General features: G+C 43.2%; 1 protein-coding gene across 3 annotated transcripts; it reads right to left on the bottom strand.

The window, feature by feature from the left end:
* Positions 1 to 161: 161 nt before the first annotated feature.
* chd2 (chromodomain helicase DNA binding protein 2) lies at positions 162 to 21,684 on the bottom strand. Of its 3 annotated transcripts, none has more exons than XM_057052516.1 (42): positions 21,474 to 21,684; positions 20,091 to 20,155; positions 19,891 to 19,949; positions 16,691 to 16,738; positions 13,964 to 15,725; positions 11,132 to 11,366; positions 10,844 to 10,930; positions 10,653 to 10,714; positions 10,180 to 10,293; positions 9,556 to 9,729; positions 9,329 to 9,468; positions 9,035 to 9,260; positions 8,857 to 8,957; positions 8,725 to 8,766; positions 8,451 to 8,629; positions 8,236 to 8,360; positions 7,927 to 8,143; positions 7,748 to 7,837; positions 7,434 to 7,624; positions 7,164 to 7,352; positions 6,830 to 6,992; positions 6,563 to 6,715; positions 6,044 to 6,115; positions 5,734 to 5,883; positions 5,512 to 5,660; positions 5,341 to 5,437; positions 5,176 to 5,268; positions 4,921 to 5,094; positions 4,671 to 4,837; positions 4,553 to 4,594; positions 4,330 to 4,469; positions 4,117 to 4,255; positions 3,895 to 4,045; positions 3,699 to 3,821; positions 3,504 to 3,623; positions 3,084 to 3,215; positions 2,841 to 2,957; positions 2,578 to 2,756; positions 2,398 to 2,497; positions 2,134 to 2,326; positions 1,819 to 2,059; positions 162 to 1,744 (listed from the first exon to the last, which is right to left on the bottom strand). In XM_057052516.1, exons 5-42 carry the CDS (start codon positions 14,017 to 14,019, stop codon positions 1,459 to 1,461), a joined length of 5,409 nt encoding a protein of 1,802 aa, XP_056908496.1. In that variant the 5' UTR covers positions 14,020 to 15,725; positions 16,691 to 16,738; positions 19,891 to 19,949; positions 20,091 to 20,155; positions 21,474 to 21,684; the 3' UTR covers positions 162 to 1,458. The 3 variants fall into 3 exon arrangements, with proteins under 3 accessions (XP_056908496.1, XP_056908495.1, XP_056908497.1); XM_057052515.1 differs by having other exon boundaries at positions 19,895 to 19,949; positions 21,474 to 21,678; XM_057052517.1 differs by lacking the exon at positions 10,180 to 10,293 and having other exon boundaries at positions 19,895 to 19,949; positions 21,474 to 21,678.
* Between the last annotated feature and the right edge of the window lie 478 nt (positions 21,685 to 22,162).

The following is a 22,162-nucleotide window of genomic DNA, read 5'->3' as shown; positions in this document are numbered from 1 at the left end:
ACAATTTGGGTTCAAGTTTTTGAATTTATGCCAAATTAATTTTGCAAATGCGTATATTTGGAAAAAAAAATTAAGGGTATTTGCAAAATTGTGGACAATTACCTGTCTGATCAGACTCAATTCAACCATCAGAAGGGTGTTCAAAGCAAATAAAGACAACGTGTCTGTAACAAAGTTTATTACATATGTCCAAACATATGTACAACACGTTTCTTTGAAGTGGTTTTGTCACAAATATAAATTAGACTTTTTTTTTTTTTTTTAAAGAACATATAATACAGGAACTGTAGCTTGATTAAGTGGAAGAAAATGTGTACTGGCATCTCTGTTGGGACACACAGGCCTTCTGTACACGTTTCCATCATATGTTCTCATCATTAATACCAGAATTTATGATCCCTTCACCCGTTCGTTTCCCGAACATGTCTCAGTAATACTACACATCCTCTCAGTACTGTCCATGGAGCAAATATGCAAGTATGAAGATACAGACAAATAAGGCACAAATGAGTAAAAGGAACATAAAAAACAACAACAACAGGGTGGGGAAAAGGAAGTTTTGGCACATAACAGTGGAAAAAAAGGCAATGGAATTTCACGAGCAACTTCAGTCCCAGCAAACAGTTCCCAGGCTTCCGGCAACAGCGCGACCTCTGAATCATCCAAAGGTCAGGAAAAGGTTTCCAACCGCGCCATCGATGTCAGACATGATCCAGTAACACGCAGGAGACGGATGGAAACGAACGCGATGCCGCTTAATACTGAGCGGTAAGAATGAAGGAGCGTTCGTGCTGTGAACCCGCGCCAGCTTTTCCAAGATAAATACAAAGTTTTCCTTTTCATTAAGTCGGTGGGGAGGAGAAATAGCTAAAACCTTCGCCGACTTCCTGTTGAACGTGTGGAGGCAACAGGCCGGCGCCGCTGATCGTTCAAGTCCAGAGAAAGAGGCCGTGGCAGCTCAGCTACGTGGCCAAAGGTGCGGATGATAACACGTCACAAACGCTTCTACTCAACTCATTTAGAAGACGCCACTGGCAACACTTAACGCTGACACAAACAGAAATGGGAAAGTCCGCGCACATTTACATTTAGCAGTGAAAAAGGCTGAATTCTTCAGGCACTTTCAGTATCGGGATGAGTCGCCAGTGTGAGCGCGTGTCCGGAAGTCTTTAAAGGTAATAGTCCATGGGACTAAGCATCCATCGGGGTTCCACTGACTGAGAAACGCTTTTTAAATAAAGAAGCTTGTCTGTCATTGTTTTTATTTGGAGCACAACCGGAACAAAGACTTTACCTCAGGGTACAAACTGCTTTCAGTCTCTCTCACCGGGGGAAGAGTTCTGCTGGTAAAAGGGTACGAGTTCGTTCCTTTTCCAACTGCTAGCTTATGATTGGCTAGTCCGGACTTGTCAATCATGCGGCTTTTGACACTGGTCACGACCCAGCACGGGTGCCGGTTTAGGTTTTCCTGCTGTTCCAGCTGGGATCTGCTGCAGCGTTCTCCTCCACTGGACGCTCGGGGGGAGAGCGGGAGTCCTGCGGAGACTTCTGGGCCTGAGAGGAGCGAGGGTCCAACAGTGGTACGGGTTTATCCGAGTGGAAAGGTCTGCTGTAAGGGTCCGGGCCGGATGCACCTCCCCCTGACCGATGCTCTGGAATCCTTCTGAAGTCCTGGAGTGGTCCTTCTCTTCCCTGATGGTAGTTGGGATAAAATTCATCCCGTCTCCTTTTATTATCTGAATGCCTGAAATCCCAATTAGAAGATTAAAAGCAGGTAAAGCAGATATGAGCAGGGGCTCGGGGGGGGGGGGAGCTCACCTGTCATAGTACGGCCTGTGGCCCCTGTGGTCCCGGTCATTGTTGTACTCGTACGAGCGTTTTCGGGGGGAGATGTTGTTGCGGTAACCACCGGAGCTGCGGTACATGTCTCCGTGGGAGCGGCGATCGTAGTGGTCCTTGTAGCGATGCTGTTCGTACTGGTGGTGTCGGTCTCCTTGCCAGGACTGGTGGCTGTTGCCTGGATACGGGTATTTACGGTCCCTCGGCCAGTCCCCCCTCTCTGTAATGAGACGGGAGGCAATTATCCAATCAAATGCTCATTGCGACCCAGCGCGCTCGTTATGTCCCGCCTACCGTCGCTGCCAAAATGGCGTTTATTGGCTGCGTTATAAGGCTCTCGGTGGTGCCCGTGGGGGCCGGGCTGGCCGGAGTGCGATGCAGATTTGGAGGATAACTGAGTACCGGTGGAGTCTCGGCTGGAGCCGGACGGCTCCGGTCTGAAGGCTTTGGCCCTCCCCGCAGGATCCTCCTTCCTCCTCTGCTCCCTCTAGAAACACGACAGGGCGGTTTAAAGGGCCGCCGCTAACGTATGGTCACGCACGCGCTTCCTAAACTTGCCTCTTCCTCGTGGGACCGTTTCTTCTGGGCCATTTTGTAGAGCTTGTGAAGCTTCCTGGCTCCGAACTCCGTAAACTTGGACACGAATATCCACAGGTTTCTGCCGAGGGAAAAGGTCAGAAGCGGCATTAGGACGGGACTGGCCGCGGATCTGACGGCGCCGTGGGCGAGTCAACCCACCTTCGCCACAGTTTGACCTCTTCGGGGTCACTGTAGGCTTTAAGGCACTCTGTGATCCGGTCTCCGATCTTCAGCAGGCACGTGCGCGTGTGCTGAAGCTGCTCCTGGTCGGACAGACCCTCGTCGGGTTTATCCAGCTGCTTCAGGGCCTTTTTCACCGGTCTCATATGCTCCTTGCACTGCACACAGACATCAGAGCGGCGATAAACCCACGCGCCTGCGTTAGGAGGGTCGTTGCCATAGCGACAGAGGCAGCCACTCACAAAGCTGAAAGTCTCCTGGTCGAGGTAATCGTCCTCCTTTCCTTCGATGGGAACGGGCTCGGAACCAGCAGTGATGTGAACGGGACCCTGGCTCTTCTTCTTTTTGACTCCTTTAGCCTGAGGGGTGTGATTATTATATGGATGATTAGGATCTTCGTTACACAGGCAACACGTTAGAAAAGAAAGATAAAACGACCTGTGAATTTCTTTATATTCTCTAACGCCATTAAAAAAGAGGATTACCTTTTCTTTCCTGGTTTTGGTACTCTGTTTGTCCCCGTCCTTGTCCTTTTTAGGAGTTCCCTGTTTTTCTTTGTTCTCTTTGTTGTCCTTCTTTGGTCTTTTCCTGTTGGGAGACTTCTCTCTTCCATCGTCCTGATCAAATAATCCAAAACAAATGGTTGTATTTACCATTAGTCTGAAGCTAAGCGGCTAAAACAGCTAAATCTTGTGTGAAAAGTGGTGAAACCAACAGTTTAAGGCCCGCCCCCGGTAATTTCGGGACTGTTTTTATGGTTTCACTCACCACACCACTAAAACTCAGCGATCCAAGACAAATTTTAAGCAGCGACACCAACTCGTGGTTTTTGTAAATGTAACCCCTGTTTACTAGTAACACCCAGAAAAACCGCTGTGTTTCTATATGCTGCGGTGGCTCCAGACCTTGACCTCGCCCTCCTCAGACGGGTTATCTGAAAGGCGAGGGGAGGCAACGTCATTGCCCTGCTCATCCTTCAGGATCTTCTCCTTTTTTACCGGACGTTTCCTCTTCTTAACTTTAGTCTTTAAAGAAAGAAATGCTTCATGAGTAACGGGTTCCTTTGTGCAGATTTCAGGGGAAAGATCATAAGGGAGTACCTCCTCTCCTGTTTTGGACGGCTCGCTGCTCTCCTGCTCCTTTTTCAGCAGCTTGAGGAGATACTCAGCTCTTGCCTGCAGCTGCTTGGATTGAGGCTTCTTGCTCGGATCGTCTGGTAGAATCTGAACACAGACATGTTGTTAAAAACAGACATTTTCTCCTCCGTTTATTCCTGAAACCAAGAAAGGCATTTGCCTTATCAGCCAGTTTGAGGTCGGGATCTGTCTTGATCAGATCCCAGTTTCCGAAGCCGTGCTCGTAAACCCCGAGCAAGAGGTGGACGTCGTCCTGCAAATCCCAGTCCACGTCGAAGTGCGCTATCTTGACCCTGCATGTCAACGTGAACCTGCGGGGGGCCGATGGACAGCGGTTAATCTCCACCCTCAAACACGTAAACGTAGGCTTTTGTTGGCTTACTTGTTTCTCTCTGCGGCGTTGGAGGGCACGACTTTGTGCAGCGGCTCAAACTCTTCTTCATGTTGGATGATGGACTTTGCGTTGACTTGGACACCAGAGATTTTGATATTGATTCCTCGCCGTTTCCCAGGACCTTTGGCTGAATCCGTGATACGCACGATTCATGAGGAAGACGCTTGTTTACAGACGTTCAGGATAAGAACTCAACAATACCTTCCACCGGCTTCTCCTTGAGCTCCTCCTCGTGCTCCTGCACTGCAGTCACACAGCTGCTGTGAATCAGCTCCCCAAGTCTCTTTAGATCTGCTATAGATTTGTCCACCAGCTCTGCGTCTCGGGCGATGGCCTCCAACCTGGGCGCCGTGGCCGAAAACACTGGGTTGGTCACGTGGGACTAATCAAAAGGCTTCGATGCTCGAGTCGTTTACTAGCTTACCTTTCGAGCGGAGCGCCAAATTTTTTGTAGGCTTTAATGAACCTGTTAATGATATTGTCATTAGTACGGTCCCGCTTGACTCCGCCCTGAGCGGATGAAGGGCGAGTGGGTGGCTCACCTGCGGATCTCAGCATCGGTGAAACCCTCCACGTTGTTTTTGCGTGCCCTCGGGCGGCCTCGCTTCTTCGGCTTCTTGTCGTCGTCGCTGTCGTCCGTCTCGCTCTCCGAGCCGGACGTGCGGTGCTTCTGCTTAGAGGCGTCGCTGTCGCTGTCGTTGGCCCGAGCCTGAAGGGAGCCGACGTGGGAGCGTTAAGATCTTCGCTGCTCAGGATGGGCAAAGGTTCCCCCTCCCTCCCTCCCCCACGTACCCGCTTGTTTGAACTTCTGCTTCTGGGCAGCATGAAGATGTCCTCCATTTCCCTCTGCTTCTCCGCTTCTTCTATTTTGCGTCGTTGGTCTTCGGGGATGATGTTGTCCCACTCGCGCACGGACTTCTCCTCCAGCTCGGGGGTGCTCTCTTCCATGGTGGAGAAGTTTGCTACCTGCACCAATAAACACAGACTTGTTTAAAGGGTTTAAAGGTTCCAACCATTGTGAGACGAGAGGCTTCTATCAGAGCCGACCTTAAACTGAGACAGGAGCTCGTCCGTAGCACTTGAGCCTGGGTCGCTTTCACGGGTCTCGGCCAACCTCAGGATCTCGTCGATATCCATTTCCTGCAGAAATGAAGAGTTTCTGGTTTCATTTTCTGACACTAAAGTGAAAGACAGATATTTTGGTGTTGTTACCTGTGGCTCAGACTCTTCTCCTTCGGCCTCTTTGAAGAGCTCCTCTGCACCAAACTTGAGGATGGCGGTCAGTTCTTCTTTATTAAATGGGTTTGAGCTGAAGTGAAGAAACGGCTGTTTTCACTGTGTCGCGATTACATTTAACAGCTTCTCGCTTTTCAGACATCTTACTTAGTGTTTCTGGAGCTGCTGTCTAGAACGGTTCGACCGGTCGTGTCCATTCTCTGAATGACGAGATGATCTAAAACCATCTTCTTCTTCGCCCTCTCGATGATGTCTTCCTCCACTGTTCCCTTGGTGACCAATCGATAAATGTTGACCTGTGAAGTAAAAAGAGATTCCTTTCAGTCCGAGGACCCTGTGGGCCTGAGATTCAGCCGTCTAGTAGATTACCTGTTTCTTCTGGCCAATGCGGTGAGCTCTGGCCTGGGCTTGCAGGTCATTCTGAGGGTTCCAGTCAGAGTCGAAGATGACAACAGTGTCTGCCGAGGCCAGGTTGATCCCCAAACCTCCAGCTCTGGTGGACAGCAGGAAGCAGAAGTCCTGCCACACAGATGACAGGATTCATACACATCTGACACATGGAAACACTTCAAAAGTATCTCATCTGCTAGTGGCAGCCATGCGACTTAATAATGAAAGTGATTTGCTAAATATTCTGCATTGGCATTGAATTAGCAACTATTAATGTGCCGGTACAAACCTCCGAGCCTTCAGCATTGAAGTGGTCCAGAGCTTGCTTTCGGATTTCTCCCTTTATGGAACCATCCAATCGCTGGAAAAGACAATCAGATGACGAGGCGATTAGATTCTGTCCCTGTGGCCCCAGGCCAGACGCTTAGAGCTTTCACAAGCGTCTCCAGACCAGGTTTGCAAAAACAACCCGGGGCATGTGATTAACAGTTCAGCTGGGCATCGGGAAGAAAATAACCACGATATAAATAACCACTCGAAGACTGGGCCAGGCAGGACATGTAGGCAGCAACAACCGACATTCGATCTGGGGCAGGAACCTAATAAAGCTGGGCAACTAGCCAAAAAGGTGCCAATAAAGGCAAGAGTGCAGTGCAGACGGGCACTTTCTGCAGGAAACTGCACGGTCAGGCCCATTTAATGCTGCAGTATTTGGACATTTTAATCTAACCTCTCAATGGTCAATCACAAAAATACGCAGGGTTTCTGCATGTGAAGTGGGGCAGAAGCACGGACGTGTTATCGTCACCTGGAACGGGTAGCGTTTCCTGGTGAGGTACTCGGCCAGAATGTCCAACATCCGGACCATCTGAGAGAAGATCAAGACCCTGTTGCCTCTCTCTCTGAGCCTGGTCAACAGCTTGTCCAGCAACACCAGCTTCCCGCTGCCTCTTACGACGCCCTAAAACGTACAAGTTGGATTGTAAAAGTCAAAAGCACTGGATCAGATGTGGGAACCGTTGCGGTTCATCCCAGATATCCTGCAGGGTAGCTGGGAGCTGGAGATACTCCCTACCTGCAGTTGCTCTTGGTAGGTTTCGGTTTCTCCATCATCCGGCTGTTTAATGAGGAAACTGTGGTTGCAGCATTTTTTCAGCTCCATAACGATGTTTAGGAAGCCAGAGGAGCTGCCTCTTGTGCCTTTAGATAGCGCTTTGTAGTTCCTCGTTAAAATCCACCTAGAAAGGTTGAGACAGATTTTAAATAGCGTGTACAGGCAGCCTAATATAAGTAGTGAGCTTCACTTTATGAACCAAAGATTATGATCAAAGCCAACATCTTTTACAGTTCAAAGGAAAAGTTTCACCCGTAAAATCCACAAGCTAAAAGAGGAACCTAGTTGGACTCACTTGTAGAACTGCTTCTGCTGTGCAGACATATCAACACGGAGGATCTGTTCCACCTTGGCGGGAAGAGATTTTTCCACGTCTTTCTTGACGCGCCGCAACAGGAAGGGTTCAAGGACTTTGTGAAGACTGTGATAACCATTATCCCTTCCCTTCCCGTGATCGTCCTCAAAATCCTCCCAGGAGTCAAACCTGCGAGCAGAGTTAACAGACATCCCCTTTAAAAGGCGCCGCTGTCACGCGTTCACCTTAAATCTCCCCAGTAGGACATACTTGTCAGGCATGAGGAAGTGCAGCAGCGACCAGAGCTCTTTGAGGGAGTTCTGTAGCGGAGTGCCAGTGATGAGGAGTCTATGATTGGATCTGAACTCCATTAGTGTTTTATAAAGCAAAGAGTCATCATTCTTTAGTCTGTGGGCTTCATCGACACCCAGGAAGGCCCAGTTGATGTTCCCAAGCACGCCCTGCAGACAAGATAGAACACAATCAAACTAAAGCTAACTACTTGTAGCCTCTTATAACATCTAAGTGAAGCTACCAAATAATAACCAGCGTGCACTTGAGAGTTGGACTAATCAAATACCAACCTTGTCTTTAAGCAAGATTTCATAAGTGGTCAAGAGAGCGTTAAAGCGGATTCGTTTTGTTTGATGGTTCACCCACTCGTAGTCCCGGATCTGGACAGAGTAGAAGCGCCGGTGTGAAAGTATGTTACTCTGGACATCCCATCACCGCACACGGAGAGACCTTTACAGACTGGGCCTACCGTTTTCCGGCTCATGACGTCACCGAGATAGACGACCACGTTCATGTCTGGGGCCCAGGTCTCAAACTCCCTCTGCCAGGAGGTGAGCGTGGACAGAGGCACCACCAGGAGGAACGGCCCGTACAGCTGGTGCTGGTGAAACAGGTAGGACAGAAAGGAGATGGTCTGAATGGTCTTTCCCAGCCCCATCTCATCGGCGAGGATAACGCTGTTGCACCTGAAGGAGAAAGCAGACAAATGCGTTTCAAACAACGTCCACATCACATTTCATGGGACAAAACCAACAAGGAGTCCAGGTGATGACCTCACCTGCACCAGGAGTGAGCCAACCAGTTCAGGCCGTCCAGCTGATAGTCTCTCAATTGCAAGTTGTCGTCTCCAATGAAAGACGGTTGTTTCTTGAGAGCCACAAACCTCGGCCTCTGCTTCAACACCTACAGTAATGGAATAAATGCTGGTTTCACCATTACCACACATCCGACGTATAGAAAGACCCAGCAACATGATACTTTCCATGCTCCTACCTTGCAGTCTTTAGAGGGGACGGTTTTACTGGAGTTTCTGTTCATGAAACTATCTATACAAAGCTGGAACTTCTTCTTGACCAAAGAATCGTCCTCCCAGCTGCACTCAGAATATGGCAGGCCCATCCACTTGCATAGGTACTCCGGCTCGTTGGACGATGTGTTCTTGTGACTATGAGCTGTTTTTTTAGAGCAGACAGATCAGGAATTTACATTTCACCATTTGGCATTGTGAGAATGACAATATAACAAATACTAAACTAAAAAAACCTACAAGGGAAGTCAGAGGATCCTGATGCCTTTCCTGTCCGTGTTGCTGAAACATAACGCAAGGTGTTCAGTAGGCATGCAAATGGAACTCACGGTAATCTGGATGTAAATAAGGATAATCAAAGAAAGATCTCACCAATAACACGCTCCACAACCTGAAACTGTTTGCTGAGTTCAGCCGTGAGCTCCTGTTGGCAATTATGGAACTCAACATCCTCTGGGGAGGCTTTCCTCAACCTACAGGCAAGGTTAGAATGAACAATGAGGACGCTTGAAGGATGTACTGAAATGTAAAAGTAAAGAAAGAATTTCACCATGAATCGAGTTCCTCGTGTTTCCTTTTATAGTTGTCCAGTTTCTTTAGCCCCTTGACCTTCTGCTGCATCAGAGAAGCCATACTCTCCCAGGTATTGTGGATGTAGGACCAGTCTTTCCACTTGATCAGATACTGAGTCTCACCTTCGTCTTTCTCTGGGTCAAAGCCTTCATTTGGGTCACCATTTTCCTCCACTGCATACATGGTAGTTGAAGCCCCAGTGGCTGAGAAGGCAGAGAAAACAACTGTCCGCCTGTGTTGATCGTGATGGATTTTCATCGGGGCGACTTACCTCCTTTCTTGCCGGTCCTGGTCTCCATAACCCTCTCGATCGTCTCGCTGTCGTCATCCTGCTGCTCCTCGCCCGCATCCCCCGTCATTTCAATCAGGTCGTCGGAGTCCGTTTCAAAGTCATGTTGGTCCTCTTTGTAACTGCAAACCAACAGAGTCCACGTAAGGGACGGAGTCCAAAAGCAAATCTGAATTACCCATCGAGACAACAGTTCCTCGGCGAGGCACCTTTTGACCTTGGTCGCTCCTCTTCTCCGGCTCTGTCTTTTAGGAGTGTCCTCTTCATTGGTGTCGTCGTCATCGTCGTCCTCTTCTTCATCCTCTTCGGCGGAAGTGTCCTGTTTCCTGGATTTCCTTCCCTTTTGGGACAGCTGCTTTTTGGAGGTTGACTTTGTGTGTGATCTGCCAAACACACAGTCAAGCACAGAAACACACCAAAGACTTAGATTGAAGCAATCAGCCTCCAGGTTGGTGGTTACAGTGACTCAATGATGGTCACAGTTACGCAACAGCTTCAAAGCAGATCTCCAGAATGCCTCAGAGAAGAGGACAGAAGGGTCCAAAGAGCTCCGGATATTCTCCCATAACAACAGCCCACCGTTCTTTTTAAAGTTGCCCGTTAAGTTACGTCAACTCTAATCCATCTGTGGAACGCAATCAAAGGAACGTCCACAACTATTGTGTAAAAGCAACTTGACTTCAAAGTGGCATTTTGGTATGTGGTCGCAAAAGGAGAAATTATTATTTTGAAAAAGAAATATGGAAAAAATGAAAAGTAGACATACACAGACAATATGAAATTGTTGGACCCGTGGGTAGCTGTCTGATGGCCAGGCCTCGCTACACTCTTACCTTCTAACAGGAAGCCGTCTGGATCTAACTTTTTTCTCTTCCTGTTCACTGTCTGAAATCTCGGACTCCTCCTCGTCCTCCTCTTCATAATTTGAGTCATCTTTCCAGATATTTCTTTCAACAAAGAAATATCACAAGTTCACCCTCAAGGCCCATCACTTCCATAACCAATTCAAATTGTCATAACCAATTCAAAATGCAATGGAATGTTGGCCAAAGGGGTGATCGCCACAAGCCAATCTGATCAGGGACAGACCGCTGATCCGACCAATTCGATTTGATCACCTGGCTGACTGAATCCACGCTCATTCTGAGCAGACGCCACCGTCACAATGACCAACAGATGAAGATGCTGTATGAACTGAATAACGCTGCTATAAAAAAAGGCTTTAAAAGGAATGTGGTGGTATATAAGAAATAAATTAAAGAAAATGTGTCACTTATCCTTATCTTCTATCGCTTATCCTACTTACTCTTTCTTCTTTGAGCGGGATATTTTCCTTTTGGGACTTTCACCCTCCGAGTCACTGCTACCCTGTGAAAGTGCAATGCAGAACCCGTGAATAGCCACTAGAGGGCGGATGAAACTAAAGAGAGATTCCTCAATCCGGCTTGTGGCACTCATGTGTATCATTTTCTCTTAATATTTGTTCTAAATTCTTACCTCTGCTCCGATATTCAAGCGAGCTGGCTCCTGTCTACTGCGATTCGACCTTCTGACCCCGTACACATCCGGGTGTTCATCCCACATCTGTAAGCACAGACAGACTTTCTGCACTGTCCCATTTTTAGGATTCATTTTCTGTTTAGATTAGGCATTTATTTAAAGATTTCTAAATTCTAACATTATTTTTGCTGGTCTAGCTATGAGTCAACATGCACTTCCCTGTTGTAAAGGGAAAAAGACTGCCAGAGAGCATTTTAAAAACTATACAAGTTCAGTAGTCGTTACCTTCTTAACATCTGCCAAACGTTCCTTCTTTCTAACTGGTTTGTTTTTGACTTCTGATGTTTGCTGCTGTGATTTGGACCCCGCAGACTCGCACTCGGACTCAGAGTGGCTCTCTGACTCGGAGGAACTGTTAGACTCAGAATTGTGAGATCTCCCCCTCTCGCTGCCATGCTCGCTCTCTGACTGACTCCCAGACTCCGACACAGAGTGGTTGGATTCTTCTGTGGCTGAATTGCTACAGGAACAAGAACAGGTTTAATCTTACTGTTGTAGTTGCGTGAAGACTTCTGACAAATATGTAGTAAGGAGGGAAACACAGTTGGTAGCATTTTGAAGCTGATTATAACTAAACCACATTATGCAGTGTGTTCCCTTTTTTTAAGCCATAAGCTTTGCCTTAAAAAAACTGCATTCTCTTTGGAGTATTCTAATCTGCTTATAGCTGTTTTTAAAAGGCCTATGATCAGCTTTCATCTCTAGCATAAAACTGTATTTGTCCACTTGCACTGTAGGTGAAGAGTTACACACGCTATTGTTATAACTTGGGCACAATTTAAAAAAAGATGGAAAAGAAACCGCAACATGAACAGCAAATTAAAAGAAAATAAGTCAACAATAGAAATTCAATGAACACCTGAGTTTATTTTCAAACGAAAGCACGTTAATGAAAATACATTTAAACGACTTCTTGCTGTATGAGCAATACTCAATCGAGACACATGGGGGCGCTCTACGCCGATAACCACCAGGCGTGATAAAATAGAGGACACAGAGGTCGATTGTCTTTCAATCGTAACGAAAACGATACTTATTCTAGTTCTTTTAAAATAGCCTGTAATTATGTTTAAACTAGTGGCAAAATGTAATACGGTTTGTCTGCCATTCATATTACACTGACAATCAGAAACAAACATCATATTTAATAAACTCAGCATATTCGCGCATGAGTTATTAAAAAAACGTAGGAGGAATGTTTGGTCTTGTGTCTTCTTGAGTATTTATCCAGCACTGCACACGAATGCGAACAGGGCCTTCCGCATTTAGTGAGGTCAAAGTGGGCGGTGCTTGTGAATTTTTTCTCGAATTGTGATTGGTTGGCGTGTTGCTAGGTCTCAGTCTAGCCAATAGGAGCGCACTACGCAACACTTCCGCGGTCTCAACGCTTCCTGTTCCTCCTCCGTGTAGTTCTGAGCTGAGTTTTAATACATATAAGTGAGCAGGCCGGGGACACAAAGCAAGGGCCATTTTGTGGTGTAGAACTCAGCTGGTATTTCAATGACATTTGACATTTAAAGGCCAATTTTTTGGTTCATCATGGTGCAGCATAACAGCAGGTTTATATCAATAATTACAAAGTTGAGCTGTCATCAGTAACAGGGGACTTGTTACACTCATGTCTGAAAATACTAAGATGGCTGCCACAAAAAGAGGCAAGAAAACTACAAATGTGATGTAACTCTGCTGCAGTGCATGATTTGCAGTACAAAAAGCTACTGACTTGTTTGATTACCTGCTATTAAATGTGTCCCTCAAAGAAAAATTAAAAAAAATAAGTATGCAGCTGAATTTCTTGGGAAAATATGAGCAGATAAGTGTAAGTTTTTTTAAAAAAAAACATTCATGAAATAAAAAATGGAACCCTTTCAATCAGCCACTTGCAATTCTGTGGTGCGACACCATGCACACATGGTATTGTTTTCAAATCATCTTTATTAAAATGAAATTTCATCTCTGTTTTGATATTTCAGATACTCACATGAAATAGTTTCTAAGCACTTTTCAGCTTCAAATATGTATATATGCCATTGTTAAAAACTCCATTTAAGGAAAACAGACCATCATCCACAAGCCTCTAAATCCAAACTGAAATGATAACAATGATGGATTCAAAGAACTGTTAGCTTTAGCAACCACAGGCATCAGACATGTTTCAGGTAACACATTGATAATTAATATACATATACAGTGACCTCTTGTATGCTTCAAATTAACTGTAAACGTGGTTATCAATGGGATCTAATGATTTTTTTTAACCCCCAGATTTTCTAAATCGATCAATTCTGATCTATAATTCTTGGAAAATCTTTGGGAAATGGTTGGATTAACTGTATCCAATGCAGCAAAGCCCCAAAGTTAATATTGTCCTTGAAGTGGTTTGAGGATAGAAGACGTTAAAAATCACTGTCAAGGTGAAAGTGAGTTATTAAAGATGAGACCATTAAATGTACGAAAGGCAAGACAAAAAAAGTCAAAATGATTTAGTCCTCAAATTCTTTGAAGAACAGACAAAAACTAATGAAAAGCTTCTTTTTTTTTTTCCAAAGAATTATATAAAGTTTACAAGGTATGGACAGAAAAAAATCAAACTGTATCTGCATAAAAAGCCCAGGTGAAGATCAATAAGGTCAACGCATGTCACAGGATGCTAAAAGAGAAACTCTACAGGTAATAGTTTCTTAAACTGGAAAACAGATCAAAACAATGTTCATAAAATGGTGCAATGCAGTCTTAACTAGTCAGACAAGGTCACATTACTTTGTATGGATGGGACATCAAACATTTGGGACAGATTTTATAGTGACTTTTCCCTCTGGTGTAACACACATAAACCCTGCAGACAATCAAACATCAGGCCCGAAACCTCAGCATTCTGTCCGAGAAATGATACGAAAACCAGGGTGTGGCTATTAAACAATAGCAAGGTCATCCATGACAGTGATCCACTGTCTACAAATCGACGGTGCTCACATTGACACAGGTGATCCACCAAGCTTGACAAGGTAAACAATCAAGGGAGGAAGAAAACAATAATAAAAAGGAATAGGATCATACCTTGATGCATTGCTTTGTGTCGATCCTTCATCTTCTTTTTTACTCTTATTCTTCATCGTATAATCCTGATAATGAGAATAATCCTTTTCCTCAATATTTTCTGTCAAAAAGTTGGAGGCAGCATGAACTATGATAGAAGTCCCCCAAGACTGCCTTAGCTAATGTGGCAGTTAAGGCGATGCGACACGAGTGAAGGAGAAAAAAGGCATTTAATCGACAGAATTATGGGCCATTCTTTACATATCTAATGTAAATGTAGCCTGGTATCATGACAGGTGCCTATAGTTTTAAGTTCAAGATCCAACTTCTTTCACTTTAGTCCAGGGATCAAGCCGCATGCAATAAATTTTAACTGCGTCATCACATGAACGTTTAGTAAAATAAGGTTTAACGTTTAGAAAAACAAAAAATTATGCGCTATACCATGTAAACATACCAATTAAATGGTAAGGAAAGGTCGTAACCTATAAACGAATTATTTGATTGACGTTGACGGCAACAGAATTTACCGTAAGGAAAATATGACCCGTAAATACAATAACGTAACCAAAATTTGCCAAAAAGTGCCTTAATCCTGAAAGATTGCAGGCCTTTTGAGTCTTCTTCTACTGTCACAGCCGGAGCGACAGACGCGAGCAGCACTCTAAAAATGGAGGCGCGCCATGGCTGCCGGAGCCCTGTATGGAAAACAACGACGAGCACAACCCAGCACAGACGACTCGCATCGGCTCGGAAATCAGCACAAAAACGCCACAAAAATGCCCCGATTTGCGCTAAAACAGCGATCGGATCGCACTACGCGTCAGTTAGGACACAAAAACGAGCGGTTTCGGTCAGAAAAAACAACAAACGAAAACGTCGACGAAAGCCCATAGCAGCTTTCCCAAGGCTCAGCCGCCATCTAGAGCTCCTTCCTAGCTCTGAAAGCTTTGCCTTTGATTGACGTTATTTCCATTTACACCACACTCAGGTGATGTGGAAGTCCCACCCCTTTTGATACGTTTAAGTGGCATTTCTGGAGATATTTACACGCTTCGAACCCATCGACGCAATCTTTAACCCGAAGTGCCTATTGTAATTTCACGAGATGGAATATTAGACGTTAGGGAATTATTTTTCTTAAGCGAATGACATCACTTCCTGTTTAGACAGGAAGAAGACAACAAGTAGAGGCCATTTTGTTGAAGGTTTGGTCACCACTTTATGCTGGGGTCAAGACAATTGCTAAGAGAATTCATTAGCAAAAGACTTAATTAAGGTGTTATTAAATAACCAATGATTTTCATCCACGTTGTTAATCCAACAAATTGAATAGTTAGAAAGAAAAGAAAAGAAAAACATTTGTGGGATATTCCAATGACATTTGAGATCGATCTAATGTTTTGGGATTTTAAATGAATGCCTAATAAAAACCATTTTAACAATAAAACCGCCAAGTGAATGCTTCTTATGCTAAATGAAACTTAGCTAATGAAACAACGCCAAGAAAAATGCGATAATAAAGTTTATTTAAAACAGCATTGGAATATCAAATACACAAGGGAAATGTGGCTTTTCCCCAGACATTTTCAGTTTTCAATTCCACTTCCAGTGTCCATGTTTCCGTTTTGGGGGGGAAAAAATATCCGTATTATGTCCAGACAGAAAAAAAGGTTGTCAAAAACTTTGCTAAAATGGCAAACGACTTGCAATCTTCACGTTAAACAACGCAATCTTCGCATTAAGCAACGCTCCACTTCAGTTATATCCAGTTGCATGGGTTCTTGATAGATAAAAAGAAGGAAAGTTGTAAGGCCTCAATAGCTGAAATGGGTAATAAATGACTGTCCAGCAGTTAAAGACCAACATGCAAAGTAGGACTAAATCAGGTGTTGCATAAAAAACACAACGGACTTTAAGTTGCATTAGCTAGCCTTGTAATACGCCGAGCTCAGGTGTCATGAAGAAAAATAATCAATCAAATTCAGTATAGATTAATTAAAGATGCCGGGATCATTATATCTTCAACGTGCATGTCAGACCTCTGGAAAAAGGGTGGCAACAATTGATCGTGGCAACTGCACTGCTGAAAAACACAGTGTCTGGTGGAGATTTTAAAAAATAAAAATCATTTTAAATAAACAAACATCGGTCGGCTATAGAAATCGAAACAGTGTTCAAGTGTAACTAATTACACCGATGATGCAATTGGTTGTAAAATATGTCTTTGCATCTGGACCGATAGTTTGGAGACTTAAGATAAACGAGGAATAAAATCGGAGTCCAATAAAGGTTCCGAACTTTTGCATATAAATTCCTTAAATGACCACCAGCAACAAACAAGGACAGCAAACAAGGAGCCAATAAAGACCCACTAAGACAATGACAATGTCAGTCCCAATTGATGTAAATACACTTTATAATTATGGTGTCCTTCAATGTCCATTTCCATTTATCTGTGGCTTAGCTGTGTCTCATATCTTTTGAAATGGCAAAGCTTGAAATCAATAAAATGATAAAGGATTTAGCACACATAGCCGTGTAGCTTAGAATTAGCATTGCTACTATTGCTGCTACTATTTCAGATTTACTTCATTTTAAGAACTTGCAAATGGTCGGAAGGAAAACTCTAAATAAATGGATTTAAAGCCGAAGGAGATTATGGAATATGTTCCACCTCTCAAACTTAGACTGGGAACATGCATATTTTCAGAACATGCATTTGAATAAATATTTCAATTAACTTACAAAGACGTCTTCTTCTGCACATTCTTTTATCTTCCCACCAGGCTGGAGCTGTAAGTGAAAAGGCAAAGATGAATAAAGTGTAAAGGACAGATTCTTCACCATATTTAGGAGTGGCCTTCAACCGATTACAAAGGTGAAAGATTTTTTTTCCCCCCCAAATAATAATAATAAAATTAGAAAAGCCCAATTTTTTTAATAATCCTCCAAGCAGCATTGATATTGCTAGAAACTGGGATAAGGAGAAACCAATGTTAAACACGTCTGTTCTTTCAGGAGCCTTTTCAAACAACACTTATCTCCCCGTGTTACTTGATAAATCTTTGGGAGCGCCATCAGAGTTATTAAAAAAACTCTACAGCCATCTTTACTTTTTGAATATTGCCACAGTTAAACCATTCTAAAATGGCATTACAAGGACCAAAAAAAACATATTTAAAATCAAAGTGGACATGCTTTGTTTTATTCTTAACAAATAAGCACAACAACCAGTGGGTGTAAATGTTTTAGGGTGCATTATGCTTCTACATTATATGCTGCATGTTATTTCTGATGGACACAAATGATGAACAAGGCTTCTCTCATTTGACCAGATATCTGTCTGAGATCCAAACATGTTTCTCTGTACATTTCCTTGGAAGCCAAACAAGTTTTATTCATGTAATTTAAGTCCCTTAATTATTCCTTTTAGTAACAAATTAATTATAGTTAGGATCTAAAATTCTCCATTTTTTCCTGTACCCTCAACTCAGATTTACAGATTAAGTGAATTTGATTCCAAGTCTGGAAAAACCAGATTATTATTCATTATTCATACATTTTGGGATAAAACCTCTAATATGGCACATTACTCTCCCAGCAAGGCTGGTAGGCACAACAGCGAGAGTCAGCCAACAAGTCCCGTGACCAAATATTAATCAACATCGTGGTCAAAGATCAAATATTCTCACTGGGGCTGCACCATGCTGACCATCATGTGTCTGGTTAACCAGCAGTTAACCCATGATACACCTGAGCTGTACTAAAGAACACAAAGATTAGACTGGCAACTAACAAATGTTACATCTCCCTCAAACGTTAAGTTAGTCAAATGGAAACAGTCATCACGACACAATGGAGGGGGTGTTATAACATGTTACAGCACCGACATGAAGACACCCTGCTGTGTCAGCTCGTCTTATGTGCCAGTAGTAAACAATGGTGCACATGATGCATAAAGTTAAACCCAACAATGTTCATATGTTCTAAGGTTGTCCAACAGGCAATAACTCCATACCAGGATTTGGAGAAATCAAGAGTAACTACAGGCGACTCTGGACCCAGTGGACGAAAAAAGTAACAAATCCATCTGCTTACTAGTCACTTAGACTTTGACTGGGTTTCATTTAAGGCCATGAATGGAGGACGGAAATGGGGCTCATATCATTGGCGCAGGGCCTAGCGGTCACTGCTCGTTAGTTGCATTTCAATGCTTCCGATTTCAACAATGCTCGTTAGCTAATTAATGATATTCTTCAATTAGTGAGTATATTTACATGACCAGCTTAAAGTCATGTGCTCGGAGTTGGCATTGGCGGCTCCATGTCCAAGTTTCCAAGCAACGGAGAAAGTTGGATAACTGAGGGGAAGATTTCCTTGTCTCCAAAACCACCGCTTGATATGCTTCTTATTAAATCTATATATATATCAAATCACACAATAGAACTGGAGTCTGGTCCGGTGTTTCAAGCAAGAGAGAGGCGGATAATCGCACAGCTTTGTTAATCTCTAATGTAACGTGCCCTTTACTTGTAGTGCAGATAAAATGCACCGCCCTTGTGGCCATGTTGTTTTCGAGAGGCAGGCAAGAACGCTAGCGCCTTGAATGATTTTGTTCCTTGGGTCATACACCAGCATACGCACACGCACTGTCTATTTTAACTCCGATTAAGGCGCATACATGCCAGAGCATATCGGTTTCCCATCGCATTACTGGCATGTCCCAGTCGGGTACAGAGAGCACCGGTATCTGTTTGACCAATGCATTTACGTGCATTTCAGTTGTCTGCTTACAGTCGGATTGAGGTAAAGATTTTTTTTCATTGGTGACGTGTAAATGCAGTGAAAGTATAGATAGATAACAGCCAACAAACTTGGTCGAGGGACTTGCCACTACCAATTGGAGTTATGGGCCTCGTTACTGACCGTTTAACCCAAGGCAGTCTAATGTCTCCATAGTCAACTATTGTGGTGAATTCATAATTATGGCAGCGGTGTTTCCACCGTGCAACACAGAGCTGCAGTATGGTAACGCCTGTGCTATGGCACCAAGTCATGTGCAATAATTGGTGATGGCTGCACACAGCATCATTAACATCTAGAGTGGTGGTGCAGCCCAATCTTAAATTTAGTGACGAAAGAAGGGAAAATAATAGTTCTCACATACAGAGGAATTACGATGCACTTGACAAGCCGTTGCATTTCACGGGTTACAAATGATAAGGATAGCCATGTTAAACAATGGCGATAATTAGCTGTTGGCCAATCATCAGACTACAATGTGTCTAGTCCCACCCACAGCTAACCACGTCACTGTTTCAAACTCCTAATGCAAGAGTAGACCCAAACTCATGTGCATTTATATTAATTTACTACAATAAAAAAAGAAGGTGCTAGGATGGGTGTAAATGTTTGAAGATGTCATCGATTAATTGACTTTGCTTAAAGAAATGTGTATGTGTTTAGCATTACGAGACCAAACGTAGTAGTGCCAGGATCCTCGTCTAAAAAAAGCTGTGCCTTATTTTTAATGTGGGGCGTGTGCTGAGGTTTAAGTACAGTTTAATATCTATTCATAGTTACAGTACATCACCTTTTCTTAAACCTTAAAAAACTAAGCGATACATACATTTCATGTCAAGAACCTCCCTGCCACAGGGGGCATCATATTTACATTTTCTGTGGTGGGCTATGTTACGACGACAAGTTTTAGAAAATGTCGTGGAATATCTTGACAAAATGTACGCAAACGTGTCCCGATTAAACACTAGATGGCAGTAGTAGACTTTCGTCACGGTTTGCCATTAAAACGGCACTAACACATAGCACGGTACGTAAATCTTTACGTTTTTAAACGATGAGGCAAACCTGTTTTAAAACATAACTGCGTCTAGCAATGTGTAAGAAGTCAGTGATAATGGACGATATAATATAATCACACACACTTACTTATCTGACTTGTGCCAGTCTTAAATAGTGGCTTGATGGAAGTTCCGACTCAATCCTGCAAAACAAAAAATACAATTTAGACATGACGTGAGACAACAGCACTCCCCTCTGGTGACATATGAGGCGTAGAGCATACAAAGATAACGCTAACAAGGCGTAACGTTTTAAACACGATTCTAGGTTAAAAAATACATACCATGATAGAAGGCTCAGGCGACTTCCTTTTCCTTTATCATGACAGGTAGAATATCACAGGAATCCCTGCAAAATACAAAAATATATTTTAGAAGATACATTTGTAAAAACAAAGGGATGAAATCAAAAATACCCAAAGTTCAAGAAAATGATGTATAGTTCATTAACATACCAAATTCCACTTAATTTGTTGTTTGATTGCGAAAATCTTTACAGAATTGCCGTAGTCTAAAAGGTAGCCAAAATCAGAAACGCTCCATTTCGAATACCTTTAGGGAGACGTATTGTTACATGAAGGGGCTACTATTCCTTTGGGATTTGAGAATATATGTTGAGATGCAAAACCATACCAGTTGGTAAAAACACAAGTTACCACCTTTATGACAAAGTATATTACCTCCATTTATCTCACAACTGGTCAACAACACAGTGGTTAGACTGTGATAAGGTTATTTCTTCATTTAATCCTTATTATGAATTTTAAGTTTTCTCCAATTCCAATGATTAAACTGAAGCTTTTCTACCTACAATTATCTATACATGTGTCACAGGTGTAATGTAGGATTTAAAAGTAAATTACATGGAGATTATTTGTTCAATCAGTCCATCAAAGGGTTAAAAGCCAACACCCTATTTTGTATTTTCCAAGTATATCTAGTATTTTCCAACATACAGAACATTTTATAAAGCAAATCAAGTACAGTTTGTGTATGATGGCTACATATACCAATTTGAATTACACATTTCAGTTTTTAATTTTTGGATGACTTTAATTATCTATTTAAAAGTATTTCTTTAATATTAAAGTACTAAGCATCTCACAATAACTTCAATGTTATAGCCCACGTCTGTCAAGCAAGTTGTGGAGAAAATGTATTTTGCAAATGTAAAATGTGTGTTTTTTTAAAACATTTAGTTGTAAGAGAAACATCCAAAAACTACCAAAAATGAAAATAAACAAAACCTGTTTAACCTCGAACAGTTTCCATCCACCAGTCTCAGTATAGTGTTTTAAAGGCACATTGTTGCTTGATTTCGATATTTTTGTCGAACAAATTCACACAAGGGCATTTGTCCTTTCAAGGACAAAGCCAATTTTAACTGCGTAGGTTGAAATAACTCCGAATAATTCGAGAATAAATAGACTTGAAGCAATGTAAACTAGTTTCAGTTAAAACAGACCAGGTATCCGAGCAAAACCCGTCAAATAAGGCACGATTTATTCCATTTTATGCTGAATATCGTCGTCTTTAATCTGAGCTGGCAACACACCATGGCCATTTTTACAACACAGCATCTACCAGTCGTCCTTTCCACCATATTGCCAGACACCGCGGCTCCGTGTTTTACAGCTTTAAATGAGCATTTTCGCAACGGTTCTTACCCAGTTCCCGAATCATGTCTACCCCCCAGCATCTGCCCAGCGAGGATCGGCATTTTCGGACGGTTTTCGTCGTTTTAGCGGGTCTTTCAGTCGCATCGTTCCGCCCTCAGTGCGCTCCGCTCTCGACAGCGCTCTCCTCTGTTGTGTGTCCTCACTCCTCCTCCTCTCTGCCTCCGCCTGAGCTCCTTCAGCGGCTCTGCCCACTTTCAGCGCACGTAAGCCTGATTCCACTTCCTCTCCAGCCCGAGCTAATATGAGCTAACGTGAGCTAACACCCCCATATTTGTTACTACTGTACAAATTAAATCAACATTAAGCCTTTTGGTTCTGGAGAAACGTGAACATCACCAAGTTCTAACAAACACCATTGCTGTAATTGATCAACAAATGTGTTTAAATCATCTGTCGTATTTTATTAATGGGACGAAAGCACATCTGTCTTGTCTGTTTTCTTCCTTCCAATAGTGCCCCTTTCCCCTGATAGAAACGTTGAATAGTATGTGTTCAAAGTTAATAATACAAGAGCAATCATTTGTTTGGATGTTTATTTATGTACAAACATGACAACCGCAAAGGAAAGGGTAGGATTGGGGCCATTTTTCTTGTAACAATTACTGAATCTTTTCATTTGAGCTTTAAATTGGTGTATTAACAGTCCCGGTAAGGAAGAAAAATAAACTACCAATCGC

Source organism: Takifugu flavidus, chromosome 13 (assembly GCF_003711565.1).
Source record: "Takifugu flavidus isolate HTHZ2018 chromosome 13, ASM371156v2, whole genome shotgun sequence".
Lineage (NCBI taxonomy): Eukaryota > Metazoa > Chordata > Actinopteri > Tetraodontiformes > Tetraodontidae > Takifugu > Takifugu flavidus.
This window is presented reverse-complemented; position numbering and strand designations above follow the sequence as displayed.